At 38.1% G+C, this 15,855-nt stretch overlaps 1 protein-coding gene and 1 non-coding gene across 2 annotated transcripts in view; both read left to right on the forward strand.

Moving 5' to 3' along the window:
- SLC41A2 (solute carrier family 41 member 2) overlaps positions 1–15,855 on the forward strand; it is a 108,279-nt gene that overhangs the window by 13,221 nt on the left and 79,203 nt on the right. Inside the window, exon 2 of the mRNA XM_061205101.1 lies at positions 5,961–6,068. Within this exon, the coding sequence (XP_061061084.1) occupies positions 5,961–6,068 (108 nt within the window). The remainder of the gene's footprint in view (positions 1–5,960; positions 6,069–15,855) is intronic.
- Positions 3,473–3,575, forward strand: LOC133101801 (U6 spliceosomal RNA). Its single transcript, XR_009702699.1, has one exon. It is a non-coding gene; the product is annotated as a U6 spliceosomal RNA (small nuclear RNA).

The raw sequence follows: 15,855 nt of genomic DNA on the forward strand, positions 1-15,855 counted from the left end.
GGTCATTGAGTGAAGCTGGGTCTTGGCATTGAGATGGAGATCTCTGGGAGATTTTCGCTGTTTGATATTTCGTGGAGCTAGGAGGTCTCTTGCGGACCAGTGTCCTGAAGTTGGCTCTCCCACCTCAGAGGCACAGCCCTGACGCCTGGCTGGAGCACCAAGAGCCTTTCATCCACACGGCTCAGAATAAAAGGGAGAAAAAATAGAAAGAAAGAAAGAAAGAAGGTAAAATAAAATAAAATAAGATAAAGTAAAATAAAATAAAGTTATTAAAATAAAAAATAAAAAATAATTATTAAGAAAAGAATTTTAAAAAGTAAAAAAACAAATAAACAAAAAACGGATGGACAGAACCCTAGGACAAATGGTAAAAGCAAAGCTGTACAGACAAAATCACACACAGAAGCATACACATACACACTCACAAAAAGAGAAAAAGGGAAAAAATATATATATCTTTGCTCCCAAAGTCCACCTCCTCAATTTGGGATGATTCGTTGTCTATTCAGGTATTCCACAGATGCAGGGTACTTCAAGTTGATTGTGGAGATTTAATCCGCTGCTCCTGAGGCTGCTGGGAGAAATTTCCCTTTCTCTTCTTTGTTCGCACAGCTCCCGGGGTTCAGCTTTGGATTTGGCCCCGCCTCTGCGTGTAGGTCGCCTGAGGGCGTCTGTTCTTCGCTCACACAGGACGGGGTTAAAGGAGCAGCTGCTTCGGGGGTTCTGGCTCACTCAGGCCGCGGGGGAGAGAAGGGTACGGATGCGGGGCGAGCCTGCGGCGGCAGAGGCCAGCGTGATGTTGCAGCAGCCTGAGGCGTGCCGTGCGTTCTCCCGGGGAAGTTGTCCCTGGATCACGGGACCCTGGCAGTGGCGGGCTGCATAGCCTCCCGGGAAGGGAGGTGTGGAGAGTGACCTGTGCTTGCACACAGGCTTCTTGGTGGCGGCAGCAGCAGCCTTAGCGTCTCATGCCCATCTCTGGGGTCCGCGCTGATAGCCACGGCTCGCGCCTGTCTCTGGAGCTCCTTCACACGGCGCTCTTAATCCCCTCTCCTCCGCACCAGGAAACAAAGAGGGAAGAAAAAGTTTCTTGTCTCCATGGCAGGTCCAGACTTTTTCCCGGACTCCCTCCTGTCTAGCTGTGGCACACTAGCCCCTTCAGGCTGTGTTCACGCAGCCAACCCCAGTCCTCTCCCTGCAATCTGACCTAAGCCGGGGCCTCAGCTCCCAGCCCCCGCCCACCCCGGCGGGTGAGCAGACAAGCCTCTCGGGCTGGTGAGTGCCGGTCGGCACCGATCTTCTGTGCGGGAATCTCTCCGCTTTACCCTCTGCATGCCTGTTGCTGCGCTCTCCTCCGTGACTCCGAAGCTTCCCCCCTCTGCCACCCGCAGTCTCCGCCAATGAAGGGGCTCCCTTGTGTGTGGAAACTTTTCCTCCTTCACAGCTCCCTCCCGCAGGTGCAGGTCCTGCCCCTATTCTTTTGTCTCTGTTTTTTCTTTTTTCTTTTGCCCTACCCAGGTACGTGGGGATTTTCTTGCCTTTTGGGAGGTCTGAGGTCTTCTGCCAGTATTCAGTAGGTGTTCTATAGGAGCTGTTCCACATGTAGATGTATTTCTGATGTATTTGTGGGGAGGAAGGTGATCTCCACGTCTTACTCTTCCACCATCTTGAAGCTCCCAGAAGTCTCCTTTTCTATGTGCCCTTCCCCTATTCCCTTCTTTAGAATTTACTGGTATTATTTTTTTCTGTCTCCTTCCACTGACATTAAATGCATGTACATTCGTATATATATATATATATATGCTAATATATATGTGTGTGTGTGTGTGTATATTCACTAAAAAACACAAGCAAAAAACACCCTATAATGCTGCTCTTCACCCTGCTCTTCTTAATTTATCTTGGAGCTTCCTTGTAGATATGCACAGATTTACCAAATTCTTTTCTGGAGAGCTCTATTGTTATGTTCTATTGCAAAGATGTATCATTGTTTTTCTACCAAGTGACCTAATGAAGGAGATTTAAAGTACCTCAAATCTTTTGTGATTATGAACAGTGATGAAGTTGACTCATTATATGTATGTGCTTGAACTCACGTTCAACTTTATTTGTAGGATAAATTCCTTGAAGTAGAGTTTTGAGTTGAAAATTATGTGCATTTTACATTTGATAGATATTGCTGAATTCCCCCAAAGAAGTTAAACCTTTATGTTCTCACCAATAGTGTAATGGAGTGCTTATTTCCTTATACTCTTACCGATGGAGTATTATCCAACTTTTTGAACTTTACCAATCTCACAGAAGAAAATTGATCACCTTGTAATTTGCATTTTTTTTAAACATCCACTTTTTTTTTTTAAAAGAAATTCACATTCTTATTTATTTATTGATTGATTGATTGATTGCTGTGTTGGGTCTTCGTTTCTGTGCGAGGGCTTTCTCTAGTTGTGGCAAGCGGGGGCCACTCTTCATCGCGGTGCGCGGGCCTCTCACTGTCGCGGCCTCTCTTGTTGCGGAGCACAGGCTCCAGACGCGCAGGCTCAGTAATTGTGGCTCACGGGCCCAGTTGCTCCGTAGCATGTGGGATCTTCCCAGACCAGGGCTCGAACCCGTGTCCCCTGCATTGGCAGGCAGATTCTCAACCACTGCACCACCAGGGAAGGCCCTAATTTGCATTTTTAAAATTATGAATGAGGTTGGTCACTGGGTCATATGTCTAAAAGTGAATGGGTTTAGTTTTTTAAAACTAAGTTAAAATGAGAAACAAATCTCCAGCTCCGGGGTATATAAGTTTTTAAAAAATTGCATAAGCTTCTTTTACCAATTAGTTATTTTTAAACTTTTTCTGTTTATTTTTAAGTTAGGACTCTATGGATGTATTCCTCAACTTGTTTATTCTTTTTTTTTAAATTTAATTTTATTTATTTTTCTTTTTTTTTTTAAGTTTCATTTTTGTTTGTCCTTTTGGGCATTAATAGATTTTTAGGTTTCGAGTATAGGACATATGTAAGCAATCTGACATTATGTTTGAGGTATGGGTGCTTACCTAAGATTCTGGGTATTGACAGACATCTAAAATGAAGTAAGATGTTGATTTCCTGTAGGGAGGAAGTAGTAAGAAGTTCCTGTAGTAAGAAGTTGATTTCCTGTAGGGAGGATTCTTGTGGAGAAGTTAAGCAGTGCACAATAATCTACATAGCCTCAGAGGACATGTCTGTATCATGGCAAAATTTATAAGTAGGTGAAATTTATTTGGGGCACTGGCTGCCTCAACATCCCCTTTCTGAACTTTTTTTTTTTTTTTTTTGGCATTACCTCTTCCTGACAGGAAAATTAACTGATAATATATCTTGGTGTTATAGCTAATAAACCCTCAATATTGTTATTTATTACTATGTACAGGCATGGTCCTGAGCACAACCGTATGAGGTAGGTACACTTATGACCTTATTTTAGATGAACAAAGTAAAGCATAGTTTTGCTCAAGTCATACAATAAAAGTAGTAGTATCAGAGAGAAGATTAGCATGGCCCCTGCGCAAGGATGACACGCAAATTCGTGAAGCGTTCCATATTTAAAAAAAAAAAAAAAAAAAAAAGTAGTAGTATCAGAATTGCAACTCAGATAATCTGATTCCAGAGCCCTTTTCTTTGACTAACGTGATGTACTGTTTCTCACTATTCTCGTATTTCCCAAACTGTGTGTCTGGACACCCCAGGGTTGCTGTGGGATATGTTAAATTTTTGAGGGAAACACAGTGACATCTCTTGGACACTCTACAGACCACTGACTCGAGGTGGTTCAACATATCAGCATTAGATCACACTCCATCTGACATACCTCTGCAAAGCCACATTTTCAGCGGTGCTGGGAAAAAAAGCAAGTGTCACACAAAAATCAGTACAGAACAAGAAATGAAGGCGGTAGTTTCCAAATTCCAAGGTTTGAGACGCTGTGCAGTGCCCAACAGATACACACATCCTGTTAGTAAGTACTTGTGGTTACATGACTTAAAAATATGATTTATTCTTTCAATTTATTTGTGTTATTTCTTCAAATGGCTACCAAATTGTTAGGAAATAAATACTTATTAAATTGTTTGGACCTAGCTACTTAATAGGACTGTTAGATACTTCTTTTGGCCTAGGGATGTCATGAAAACATTTCTGAGACACTACAGGTGCTGTGAGCTGAGAAAGTTTGAGAACTTCTGAAAACCCACCTCTGCAGGTGTAGAGAGAAGAATGCAGAATTTATTGGGCATGAGGTTGGAAATCAATATGTGATAGTTCTTATTGTTATATCAATGCTAAGGTGTAATTGTTTTCATAGTAATTCTCACAGGAGCATTTGATTTGAACTGAACTTGGAAAGGGTGGTAGTAACCCAAAGGAATGGATCCCAACAGATCCAAAGTGGGATGGCAGTGACTGATAGAGAAATTTGGATATTCCGGTGTTTCTAAAATTGTGTAGGTAGGTGTCTTAATATTGTGACCTAGGTAATCCCAAATTATGTCTAATGTGATAAAAACAATACCTATCTCGTAAGTTTGTTGTGAAGATTAAATGATAAAGCCTAGAACAGTGCCTGGCACCAACAAGCAATCAGTGAATGTTGACTGTTGTTAATATTTATTATTATTATTATCTGTTGTTATTCATCATCGTCATCATCACCATCATCTCTGAAGGATGCATATCCCACTAGCACAGCAGAATTCTTACCTATCATAAAACATGGACAAAATTGTTTGTTAGTTTTTTGACATGTTAAGGAATCTGAGAGGCTACTGAACCCCGAGTGCTGTTTTTAGGCCCATCCTTAATTGACTTGAACCCTGGAGGGATTCCCTTGTAGAACTGTTAAACCAGGTTTTTACGAAAGACTGGTCTGATAAACATTTCCTAAAGCTTCTTTAGGCCCTAGTTCTGCACCTATTTGGAACAGCCTCTAGGGAAACTTTGGGGACAAATTGAAATTTTCTTTCATTTATACTATGGATTTGTCTTACTTTTCTCACCTGTCTTGGTGTTAGTGACAAGACTGTATTCTTGATTTTTTTTGGCATAAATTAATATGCTTAGTCCCTAAAGTGTCCTTTGGGACAATCACCTCTTAATTACACTTGTAAAATAGCATTTTGTGTTATTCAGTCATTTGTATGGTCTTTTCAGTTTATAAAGTACTTTAATATCTGTTGTTTTCATTATTATGGTATTTCCTCATAGGCTAGACAGGGCAGGTAGTATCTTCATTTCATGGATGAAGAAACTGAGAGCAGAATGGTACGTAACTCATCTAGGATCACACAGCCAGGTTATGACAGATCCGTGCCTAGAATAAGAAATTTTCTTATTTCCAGTTTAGTGCTCTTTTATGATCCTGTGCTCTGCAGCCTCTTGCCTCACACCCTAAAATGGGGAGCAGAACATGGGATGACTCAGAACTCCTGGGGTCAATTCTAGGTCCCATTTTTTGATCTTGGGAAAATCATTTTAACTTCTCTGAATGCTTATTTCTTCATTTGTGAAACGAGCTAATAATATTACTGTAATTTTCCTGTGGGTTGGTTGTAATTAGTGTTGGAACCAAGATTCAAATACAGGTTATCTGGTTCTTGAATCTGTGTTTTTAACCACTAGTTACACTGACTCTTGCCATCATAAAGAGATACAGTAGACTTTAAGAGTAACAGAGTTGTGTAGCAAGCTAGATGTACTATGAGATATAGTGAGTGTATCAGCTATTACTTCCAACTCTAACTGAATTTCTAAAGTAACTCAAGGTTTTAGAACTCTGGAGAATGGCTTAAGCTAAATGTTCACTGATTAAACGACCTGTGTAGTTATTCAAAATGTAGATGCAACATCGGAAAAAAGGCTGAGATTTTTAGAAATCTTTATTCTAAAGTGTTTTTTAAAGGGTGTCAGAAAATACTTTTTTTTTTTTTTTTCTTACAGCACTGGGAGGTGTTCAAAAAAGTAACAGAAGTTTTCATTTTAGTTCCTGCACTTCTTGGTCTCAAAGGGAACTTGGAAATGACATTGGCATCCAGATTATCCACCGCAGTAAGTTTTTTCCTATACATAAACATATACTGTTTTATCTATACATAAACATATACTGTTTCTCTCTATTGAGGAGAACTTGCACCAGGAAAATAATTTTCTTCTCTGTCTACTGATAAATTTCTGAACCTCAGGGCTATGCTAAGTAGTTATGCCTGTTAATCATGCCCTGAAAGCTCCCTGGGTTGTCTAATCTGGGGATTATAGGCCTTCCTTTATCCTGAGAAGAAGTAGCATTCTTGCCCCCTTTCATTCCAGGGCGTTCTGGCAATTATCATCAGTGTTTAAAACATGGGGCAAGTCAGATATTGAGATTCTTTATAGTTAGATGGTTGGTAAATTGTTATTTAAACTTTTTGTGATTGTAAAAGTAATACATGTTTATTATACAAACTGCAGCAAGAAGAAACTTTAAAACTACCACCAGTTATTTACCTAGACATAATCACTATTAATTTTTTGATATAGATCCTTCTATACTTGGATATCTCTACCTATGCATAGGTATATCATAATGTAGATACATACTGTATATTCTAAAAAGAAGAACTGGAATCATATATATTCTCTTTTATAATCTGTGATATCCATTTGTAGATAGATCATGATCATCTTTCCATATCAATAAATGTAGACCTATCTCATTATTTTTATTGGCTGTGTGTTTTTCTGTTGTATAGTTCTACCACGGTTTAATCCATCATCTGTTATTGAATATATAGGTTCTTTTTAATGTTTTGCTGTTATAAACAATGTTGTAATGAATATTCTTATACATACAGTTTTACATTCTTTTCTTATTTCTTTTGGGAAAATTCTAGGATTGTAATTACTGTTCAGGAAAAAAAAAAGTATACTTTTAAGGCTTTAGCCACATATTGCAGAATTGTCATCCATAAAGGTTAAACACTTTTGAAAATACTGCCACCATCAGGGTTCTGATGCTTTTTAGTAGCCGAAAAGGACATTGTTTTCTCACTATAACATTCTTTGGGGGTTCACCATTGTGGAACCAGTTATGATTAAAACCATGTAGCTAGGGAGGTTCACTTCAATGAGCCATCAGCCCACTGAATGTTAGCCAAAAATTAACTAAGCCATCGTTACTAATTGCAGTGCTGTTAGTATATGAAGTTTGTTTCTTTCCTTAAAGAAGGTACAACAAATGAATCTATGAACTAGGAAGAAACATTTGTGTATCTAAAGGTAACCAAGATGTGGAATCTGAACAACCATGGTGTTGATGGGAGCCCTCTTTCACTCCTCTTCCCCTCTCCCCATTTTTCCCCAGGCAGCTGTGAGTTCCCTAAGGTTTCTTGAGTGAAGCAGACGCTTGGAAAGGAAATGCATTAAATAATGTTTTATTAACATTATTATTCGCTTGCTCAATTAAGAGAAAATGCTACATATGCCCTATGGAAATTTCTAAGCCCTTTCCTTACATATAAAAGGTCATATAGCCATACTCTGCCCAGGCAATAATGAAGTATTGGGTGTTAGTGAGCTCTCATAATGTGCCAGCACTGTGCTAACTGCTTTACAAGGATGTCTTTTAACAACCCTATGAGATAAACACTATTCCTGTTTTACAGAGGAGGAACTGAGGCTTTGAACAGTTGAGTGATGAAGGGTGATTCCTGAGAGCTATTTTATATTAGGTGGTTAGGGAAGACTTCTCTGAGAGGTGGTGTGTAAGTTGGAGCCTGAATAATAAAAGTGAGTCAGCCATATCAAAATCTTGGAAAAGACCATTCCAGGTTACATTGTATCTAATCAGTGTAATGATGTCAGTGTAATAATGTCAAATATTTATAAGCGTTCTGTACAGATTCACTTTCACAGTTGAGCCTGTGTAACTGTATGTCTATGTAGTAAACAGAGGCCCGTGTAACTGTATGTCTATGTAGTAAACAGAGGCCCATGTAACCGTATGTCTATGTAGTTTAAAATTAAACAACAAGCTTACAAATTTAAAAAAACTTCTAGGGACTTTCTTTTCCTGGTGGCGCAGTAGTTAGGAATCCACCTGCCAATGCAGGGGACACGGGTTCGAGCCCTGGTCTGGAAGATCCCACATGCCGCAGAGAAACTAAGTCCGTGTGCCACATCTACTGAGCCTGAGCTCTAGAGCCCGCGAGCCACAACTACTGAGCCCCCATGCCACAGCTACTGAAGCCCGTGCACCTAGAGCCCGTGCTCCGCAACAAAGAGAAGCCACTGCAATGAGAAGCCCGTGCACTGCACCGAAGAGTAGCCCCCACTCGCCACAACTAGAGAGAAAGGCTGCACGCAGCAACAGAGACCCAATGCAGCCAAAAATAAATAAATAAATAAATTTATTTTTTTAAAAAAATCTCTATCTTTCTGCCTTGGCAAATACAGTATATCCTTTGATGATCTGGAAGTCCAAGATCAAATTTAGAATTCTTGGACTTCTTGGGTTCTATTTTGGAACATAGTGATGTGGAGAGAGCTAGCCCCTGGTCTGACGCTTGCCCCCTTCCTTCTCCACCCTTGGCCCTGTGTCCTGCACTTTGAAAGACCTCACACATACCTCAGACCTCACGTTCATCTATACCCCAACAAACAGCCAGCCCTTGAGCGCTCCTTGGCTTGGGCATGCACCAGTGGTGGCATGGTCTGCCTTCAGGAAGATTGGCTTCAGGAAGAGGCCATTGGGTTCTAGGCCATTTAGTCAGGGAGCTTTATGATCCCAGGTATCTGGAGTGTGGCCTAGAAGGGGATGAGACACAGGCTTCGAGTGGGCACACTGCTTGGGCCCTATACACTCTTCATCCTGAGGAATGGGGCATAGCTAAAGGAGAGCCAAAGTGAGGTCTTCTAAGCCATGGGTCTCAGAGCTGAGGTCCCTCTTACAGAATTAGAGAACTACCGATTCTAGATTCCAGGAGTGAAAACTTCTCTTGGCCTAAGGAAAATTACGTGACATAGAAGAGATTTAGAAGCTTCCTTGTGATGTACTTCTGCAAGATATTAAAACAGGATGGAAAAGTTATATATTAAGAAGTGTTGCTTGAACAAAGTAGCCGTAATATTATACTCTGAAGGTAGCAGTCACAGGACTTACTAATAACCAGTGGTTGCCTACAGAGAAAGCAGTTCTTTTATTGGAAACTTCTTAAGTAACCAAATGGCTGTACCTTGAAGTATACAAGTATCTCTTACATGATATCTGTCCTATCATTCTACTCTTGAGAAGATACTGAAATTGGCGTGAATGCAATAAAAGCTGAGATATAAATGGAAATTCACTACTTTTTGGTGTCTTGGAAGCCAGTCACATGGCTCCATTGTTACACTTTTAGATCCAAGGTTTAAATGCAAATTTTTCTCAAGTGATCATGTGAAGCAGTAAGTATGTGTAAAAACATTAAAATTTAAAAATGTGTTAGGGCAACACCCTTTGACTCATCTGAAAATATTTAGAAAGCATCATCATCAAGCAATATACAAAATTTCAGTTTATGCAATTATTTCAATGAAATTGCATCATCACTATTAACCAAAATGTCAAACCTGGGAATTAAAGAGGATATAAGTCCTTTATCAATTATATTTCTTTCCTAATATAATTAGGAAAGAAAGCCAAATAATTTGGTAACACCATCATTCTCAGCAGCATCTAGACTGGCAAAAGTAGCCAAAAACATTCTTGATTGTCTAATGACTTCATTTGAAAGTGGGCATCTATATAGTATTACAGATATGAAGTATAGTGACCACAGAATCAATCTAGCAGCCCTCAGTGCTAAGAACTTATTTCTCAAAAATTTAATAGTAAGATGGTAATAAGATTTTTAAAGTTTGATTAAATTTCACATTTGTTCTAATCTCCTAGAAGTTCATCATATAATGGTGACATTGGTGTCAGCTGAATATTGATTTTAACACTTGGCCATTTGGCATCCAACTGGAATGTGTGTCTAGTATACCTCTAGCTTTTGTCTTCAAAAACAAAACAAAAACTTTTATGTAGTTTTACGAAGGTTTTCAAAGTTAGTGAAATTACATGCATGTGTTCCATCTGCCATCTTTTCCCAGTGATCTACCCTTGCATTATGTTTTAAGAGCTGATGGGTTACCCAGATAGATCTCAATCCAAGAGGCTTTTTGACAGGAGAGGAGAATAAAGAAGACGTCTTGAAAAACAAGAGTGGCAACATTTAAGGGAGAAGAAAGTTATTAGAATGAGAGCTAAAAGGTGGCTTTAGTTTCATTTTGTTAGAAAATGAACTTTGTTCTGATAAATATAGTTAGGCATACCAACATTTAAGCAACTTGATAACTTTGCCAGGAAAACTGAAATTTTGGCTAACTTACCTCGAAGAAAATATTTCTAAAAGCAACATTCTTGAGCATTACACAGCATTTGTTTAGATTCAAATAACAGATTAAACATGCCAATCCATTTTGAAATAAGCCATGCTGGAGGGAATCCGGTTAAAAAAGAATATGCTACAAATTAAATTGTTTAGTTTGATTACATATTACCATTAAAGCTGAATTTAATCTTAATCTTTTTATTTGAACTTGATTTGTTGTGGTGCCTATATTTTATATTAGATATTTTTATCAAATGTCTGATTTTATTTATTTGTCTGTTCGTATTTAAGACAGGAGAACTCCAAAGCTGATTAGAAGCTCAGCTCATGGTGTTCACTGCAGGGTCATCTAGCTGGACCTTTCTTTGGGGAGATGGGATGGAGCCGCTATTTTCCACAGGTCAAGAATTGGGTCACTGATTATAAGATATCTGAGCCGTAAACTAAAGGAATTACTCAGTTCTCTAAGCAATTAAAACACCATAAACTAGATGAATATACCATGTTATCATGGCTTGATGCCATGAGTTAACTACTTTTCAATCTACTAATTTGTTTACTTTTATTTTTTGAGGCTATTTGAGATAAGAATGTCCCCTTTATTGCCAGGGCCAGAGACAGGACTGTTGTTGATTTGTTATATTAGTGGTTCTCAAAGTGTGTCCTTCTGAACAGCAGCATCAGCAACTTGTGAGAAATGCAAGGTCCCAGCCCCACTCCAAGGCTACTGAATCAGAAACTCTGGGGTGTGGCTCAACATCTGTATTTTAACAATCTTTCCAGATGATTCTGATACACATCAAAGTTTGAGAACCACGGTGTTACATGAACAGCATGGAGGCCGATAGGGCTGGGACCAAGTGAGAGAGGGGGAAAGTCAGAGGGTGTGAGATCACCTGTGGGTCATTGTGAGGACGTGGGTTATTGTGTGAAATGGGAAGCCTTTGGAAGGTTTTGAACAGTTGAGTGATGTGATTTGATAGATATTTTTAACAGATTATTTTGACTGTTGTGTTGAGACAGAGCTATAAGAGGCCAAAGACCAAAGCAGGGAGGCAAGTTGAGAGTCTGTTGGAATAATACTGCAGGCCAGAGATGAGGTTGGCTTGGATCAGGGTGGGGTAGTAACAGGGGATGTAGTGAGACATAGTTGAAGTCCAGAACTCATTTTCAAAGAGAGTTGTCAGAATTGGCTGATTGATTAGCTGAAATTAAAGACCAGGGGTTGTCACTTGAAATTTTCTCTGGATCTGAGAGGGGTAAAAGTAACCAAATTAGAAGATGGAAAGCTAGTAACTTGTGGCATCAAGCTAAGATGACATGGTATATTCATCTAGTTTGTGGTGTTTTAATTGCTTAGAGAATTTGATCTCAAGTTTCCTAGGCAGAGTACTACCATTCTGATAGAGTGCTGGAGAATCATTGTCAGCTGTATTCCAGCTCGGATGCTCTATTTGCTATTAAAGCAATTCTGGGTTAATGACGTCTCAACAACAAAAACTCCGAAGCCTCACCTTCTAGAGACCCTTCACTGGCTGTTCTCTACTTGAAATTTTTATTACCCTTGACTTTGAGACCCCACACTCTCCTCACTCACCTCTTTCATGGTTTCTTCTTAGTTTACTTTTTCTTTGCTCATCCTCTTGATTTGAGGTTTTCTTGAAGTTTCAGTACCTTTGTCTTACATGTTCTCCATCAGTAATTTCGTGTAGTCCACCACTCCTGGCACATTGCTGACTCTCAGATTTGTATCTCTGGTCTCTTTCCTGTCCTCCGGAGCTGATTGCACCACTCACTACATTCAAAATTAAACTCATTACCTTCTCTCACTCTAACTGTGCTTTCTATCATTCTTGTCAGTTTATTAATATTACCAATCACCTCCCCTCTCTCTATCTAGTTACTCTCTAGACTGTCAGTTCCACCTGTGAAATCCTCTTCCCTTTCCCTTATGCCCCACCTGCCACCACCTTAATTTAGTTGCCTATTGTCTCTAATTGGGATGCTGTAGCAGATTTCTAACTGTACTCCCTTGTTCCAGGGAGAAGGATGGATGAGTATAATTTTTTTTTAAAACTTAAAACAAGCACAATTTGAAAGTCAGCTCTTTCATCTATGGTCAAAATATAATTCTTTAAAAAATTTTACAATTTTTTTTTCATTTGTGAAAGTAGGAGTAAAAATCATTATAGCTATAGAAGGCCAGTCTATGATTACTTTAATCTTTTTGCTCCATTAAAGTCTTTTCTCATTTTTATGACTGTCTGCAGTAGAATCAGGTTAAACAAGCTTATAGGATTTTAAGGAAGGCCTATAAAGATAGAGAACTTAAAACATAAGATATCAGATACAGCCTACTTACTCAATCTGTTGAAGGTCAGTTGTATTTCAAATTTGTTATTCTATGAAGCTAAAGATTAAATGTTCACAGATAAAAAAGATATTCCAGTAAAGTATGTTTCCTGTTTTAACAAGGGAGATTTAATAATGATGAGTCCAAATCAACTTTATCTCTCCCTCTTTTACTTCAGTCAAAATTTATTTCTAAAGGTATAATGATTAACTTGAATAATTTTTCCTAGATTTTTATCTTTTTAACAGTAGATATGTGTTATAGTAGTATGTTTTCTACTATGTTATAGTAGATATTCTTACAGATATATAACAGTAGTATATAATTGAAAAATAAACCAAGTACAGTGATTCTATAAATTGCTGGGTTTAAGTTCTGTTATCTGAGCTCTAAAATTTTCTGCTTCTGAATGCTGGATATAAAAGAGTCAGGAATGATATTCACTGTCCTAATGACAGGATTTTTTTAAAAAAGTCTTTAAAACTATTTTCCAGGAGTAAATTGCCTAGCACTTTTCCACTCTAGGCAAAAGTGATTTTTGTTGCCTCAAACCTTGATTCTCTGAAATTACTTTGAAACATTCTACCTTTTTAATTCATTAATTGAAAAAATATTTTTGAGCCCTTTCTATATGCCAAGCACTACTCCGTGTGCTAGGGACTCTGCAATAAACAAACCGGAAAATGTTCCTGCCTTCATTGAGCTCACATTCCAGTGGAGGCATGTGAAGTTGGAAAAAACCTCTTTCCCTAATAATTTTACATTAGACTTCCCATTCAAACTGTGAAACTTCTAAAATAAAGAAAAAAATAGAGCCCCCAATAATGATGTTAATAACTATGGCATAATTTAGGTACCATCACAGTCTCAGTATTATTTCCTTAATTTGGCATAATTCTAAATTATATGTGTTCTTGTCATACCCTGATTGTTAAATACAAATGAGATTGCATATTTCTATTGTTCTTAATTTTGAGGTATGTTTCTTAAGTTATGAATACCAACCCATAGTCATAGCTTTGTGGAGTGGAACTGCTTAAGTTTAATCTAGAACTGTTTCAATCAACTAGATTTTTAGCTCTCTCCCTTCTTTGAAGGTTTATTGAGGTATAATTGACATACAAGAAACCACACAAATTCAGTCTTAATTTGATGAGTTTCAGTACACAGTATGTACCTGTGAAACCATCACCACAATCTAGACTGTGAACAGATGCATCACCCCTGTACATTCAGAAAGATATTAGGGGGTGTGTGTGTGTGTGTGCATGTGTTTTAGTATATTGTTTTATTATCAAAGATTTCAAGCATGTAAAATTCTAATAGCGTTCCCAATCCAGTTAATGGCAGAATAAAGTGGTTGAGTGAAACTTCCCAGAGAATAACATTTACAGAATCTGGATAATAAATTATTTGCAGGCAATGGAAAGTGATCAAAACCAGGTAGAAACTAGAGTTTACCCTTAAAAGACCATAACTACAGTGCGTAAGAGTTGCAAAGTTTGTGGCTTTTTTTGCTTGATGGAATTCCCCAATCCTTGGGTCTCATGTGGTAGAAAACGCACAGTCTTACCAGCTTGAGGTGGCAAAGGTCAGGGAGTCTGGCAAACGCAAAAAAAAGAAGAAGAAGAAAAGTAGGCAGAGATGTGAGAGGGTCCCATACTTGAAAGACAAACACACTGGCTAAAATTTATGAGTTTTTGCATTCTGTTACTATGCACAGCTATAGTGGCAGAAAATTGAAGTTTTATTGGCTTGAATTATCAGATAACAGAGCTTGGAGGTGACAGAGCAGGTGGAAATTTATGGGGAAATCCCAGCAGCAGAGAACTGCAGAGAGGATGAGCCCCAAAATCTGAGTATTAATTCTCTCCAAATCTTTGGCTGACCATTAAACTACACAGGTGCAGGGGAGATCCCCAAAAGGCTGGACTAAAAGTTGGTAGCGGAAGGAACCAAGCAGAGATATGAGCTGCTCCACATTGTGGAAGAGACAACAGTTGGTAGTTTGAGTCTAGGCAAATTAACTGCCTATTAGAAGGAAAATCCAGTTATCCTCAGAAGAACATAGCATTATCCAGAGTTATTATAACATATTATTACACTGTCTAGTTTTTTACTGAAATCACTAGATGTGGAAAGAAACACAAAAGTGTGATTCATATTCAGTCAATGGAAAGTGACTCAAAGTGGGCCTGGATGTTGGATTTAACAAAATCTTCCAAAACAACTAGTAGAAATATGTTCAAAGAACTAAAGGGAAAAAATGTTCAAAGAATTAAACAAACGTGTCTTAATGAGTGAATGTATCAGATTGGTGATAGCAGAAGAAAGAATTCATGAACTTGAAGATAGATCAATAGAAATTATTCAATATGAAAAATTGAGAGGAAAAAATTGAATAAATAAAGCCTTGGATATCTGACAATATAATGATGTTAAACATATATGTGATATATTGGTATAACAAATATGGTAAAATTTTAGTATTTGACAAAACCAGGTAGTGGGACTATAAATGTTATTTTTTAAAAGCATGAAAGCAATTACTGCTGAATGAAATTATCTTTTGAAAATTAAACTTTATTGAAGTATAATTTACATGCAATAATATATGCCCATATTAAGCGTATAGTTTGATGAGTTTTGACAAATACATTAAATGTGTAACTATCACCAGAAACAAGATATAGAATATTTCCCTCACCCCAAAAAGTTCCCTTATGCTCCTTTGCTGTTAATCCCACTACCAGGTAATCCCTCTGGTCTCAGGTAATCACTGCCCTTTCAGTCACTAGTTTAGGATTTCATATAAATAGTATCATAATTTTTCTCATTGATGATTTGAAGAACAGTGCTTGCCAGTTTTCTCCATTATAAAGTTACATTTTACCTCTTGATATATTACTAAATAACCTGTAGGAAGGTACTTTGAGACTGCAGACATACCCTGTTACTTAACAAACTTTAGCCAATTATCTTAGCATATATTAATGATTTTTGTCTGAATCCATTTTTACATTGAAGGCTGCTGAATTGTCATTTTCTAACTGTTATTCCTTCTACATTTATTACTTAGCATTCTACTAAG

The sequence above is a fragment of the Eubalaena glacialis genome, chromosome 11, assembly GCF_028564815.1.
Source record: "Eubalaena glacialis isolate mEubGla1 chromosome 11, mEubGla1.1.hap2.+ XY, whole genome shotgun sequence".
Lineage (NCBI taxonomy): Eukaryota > Metazoa > Chordata > Mammalia > Artiodactyla > Balaenidae > Eubalaena > Eubalaena glacialis.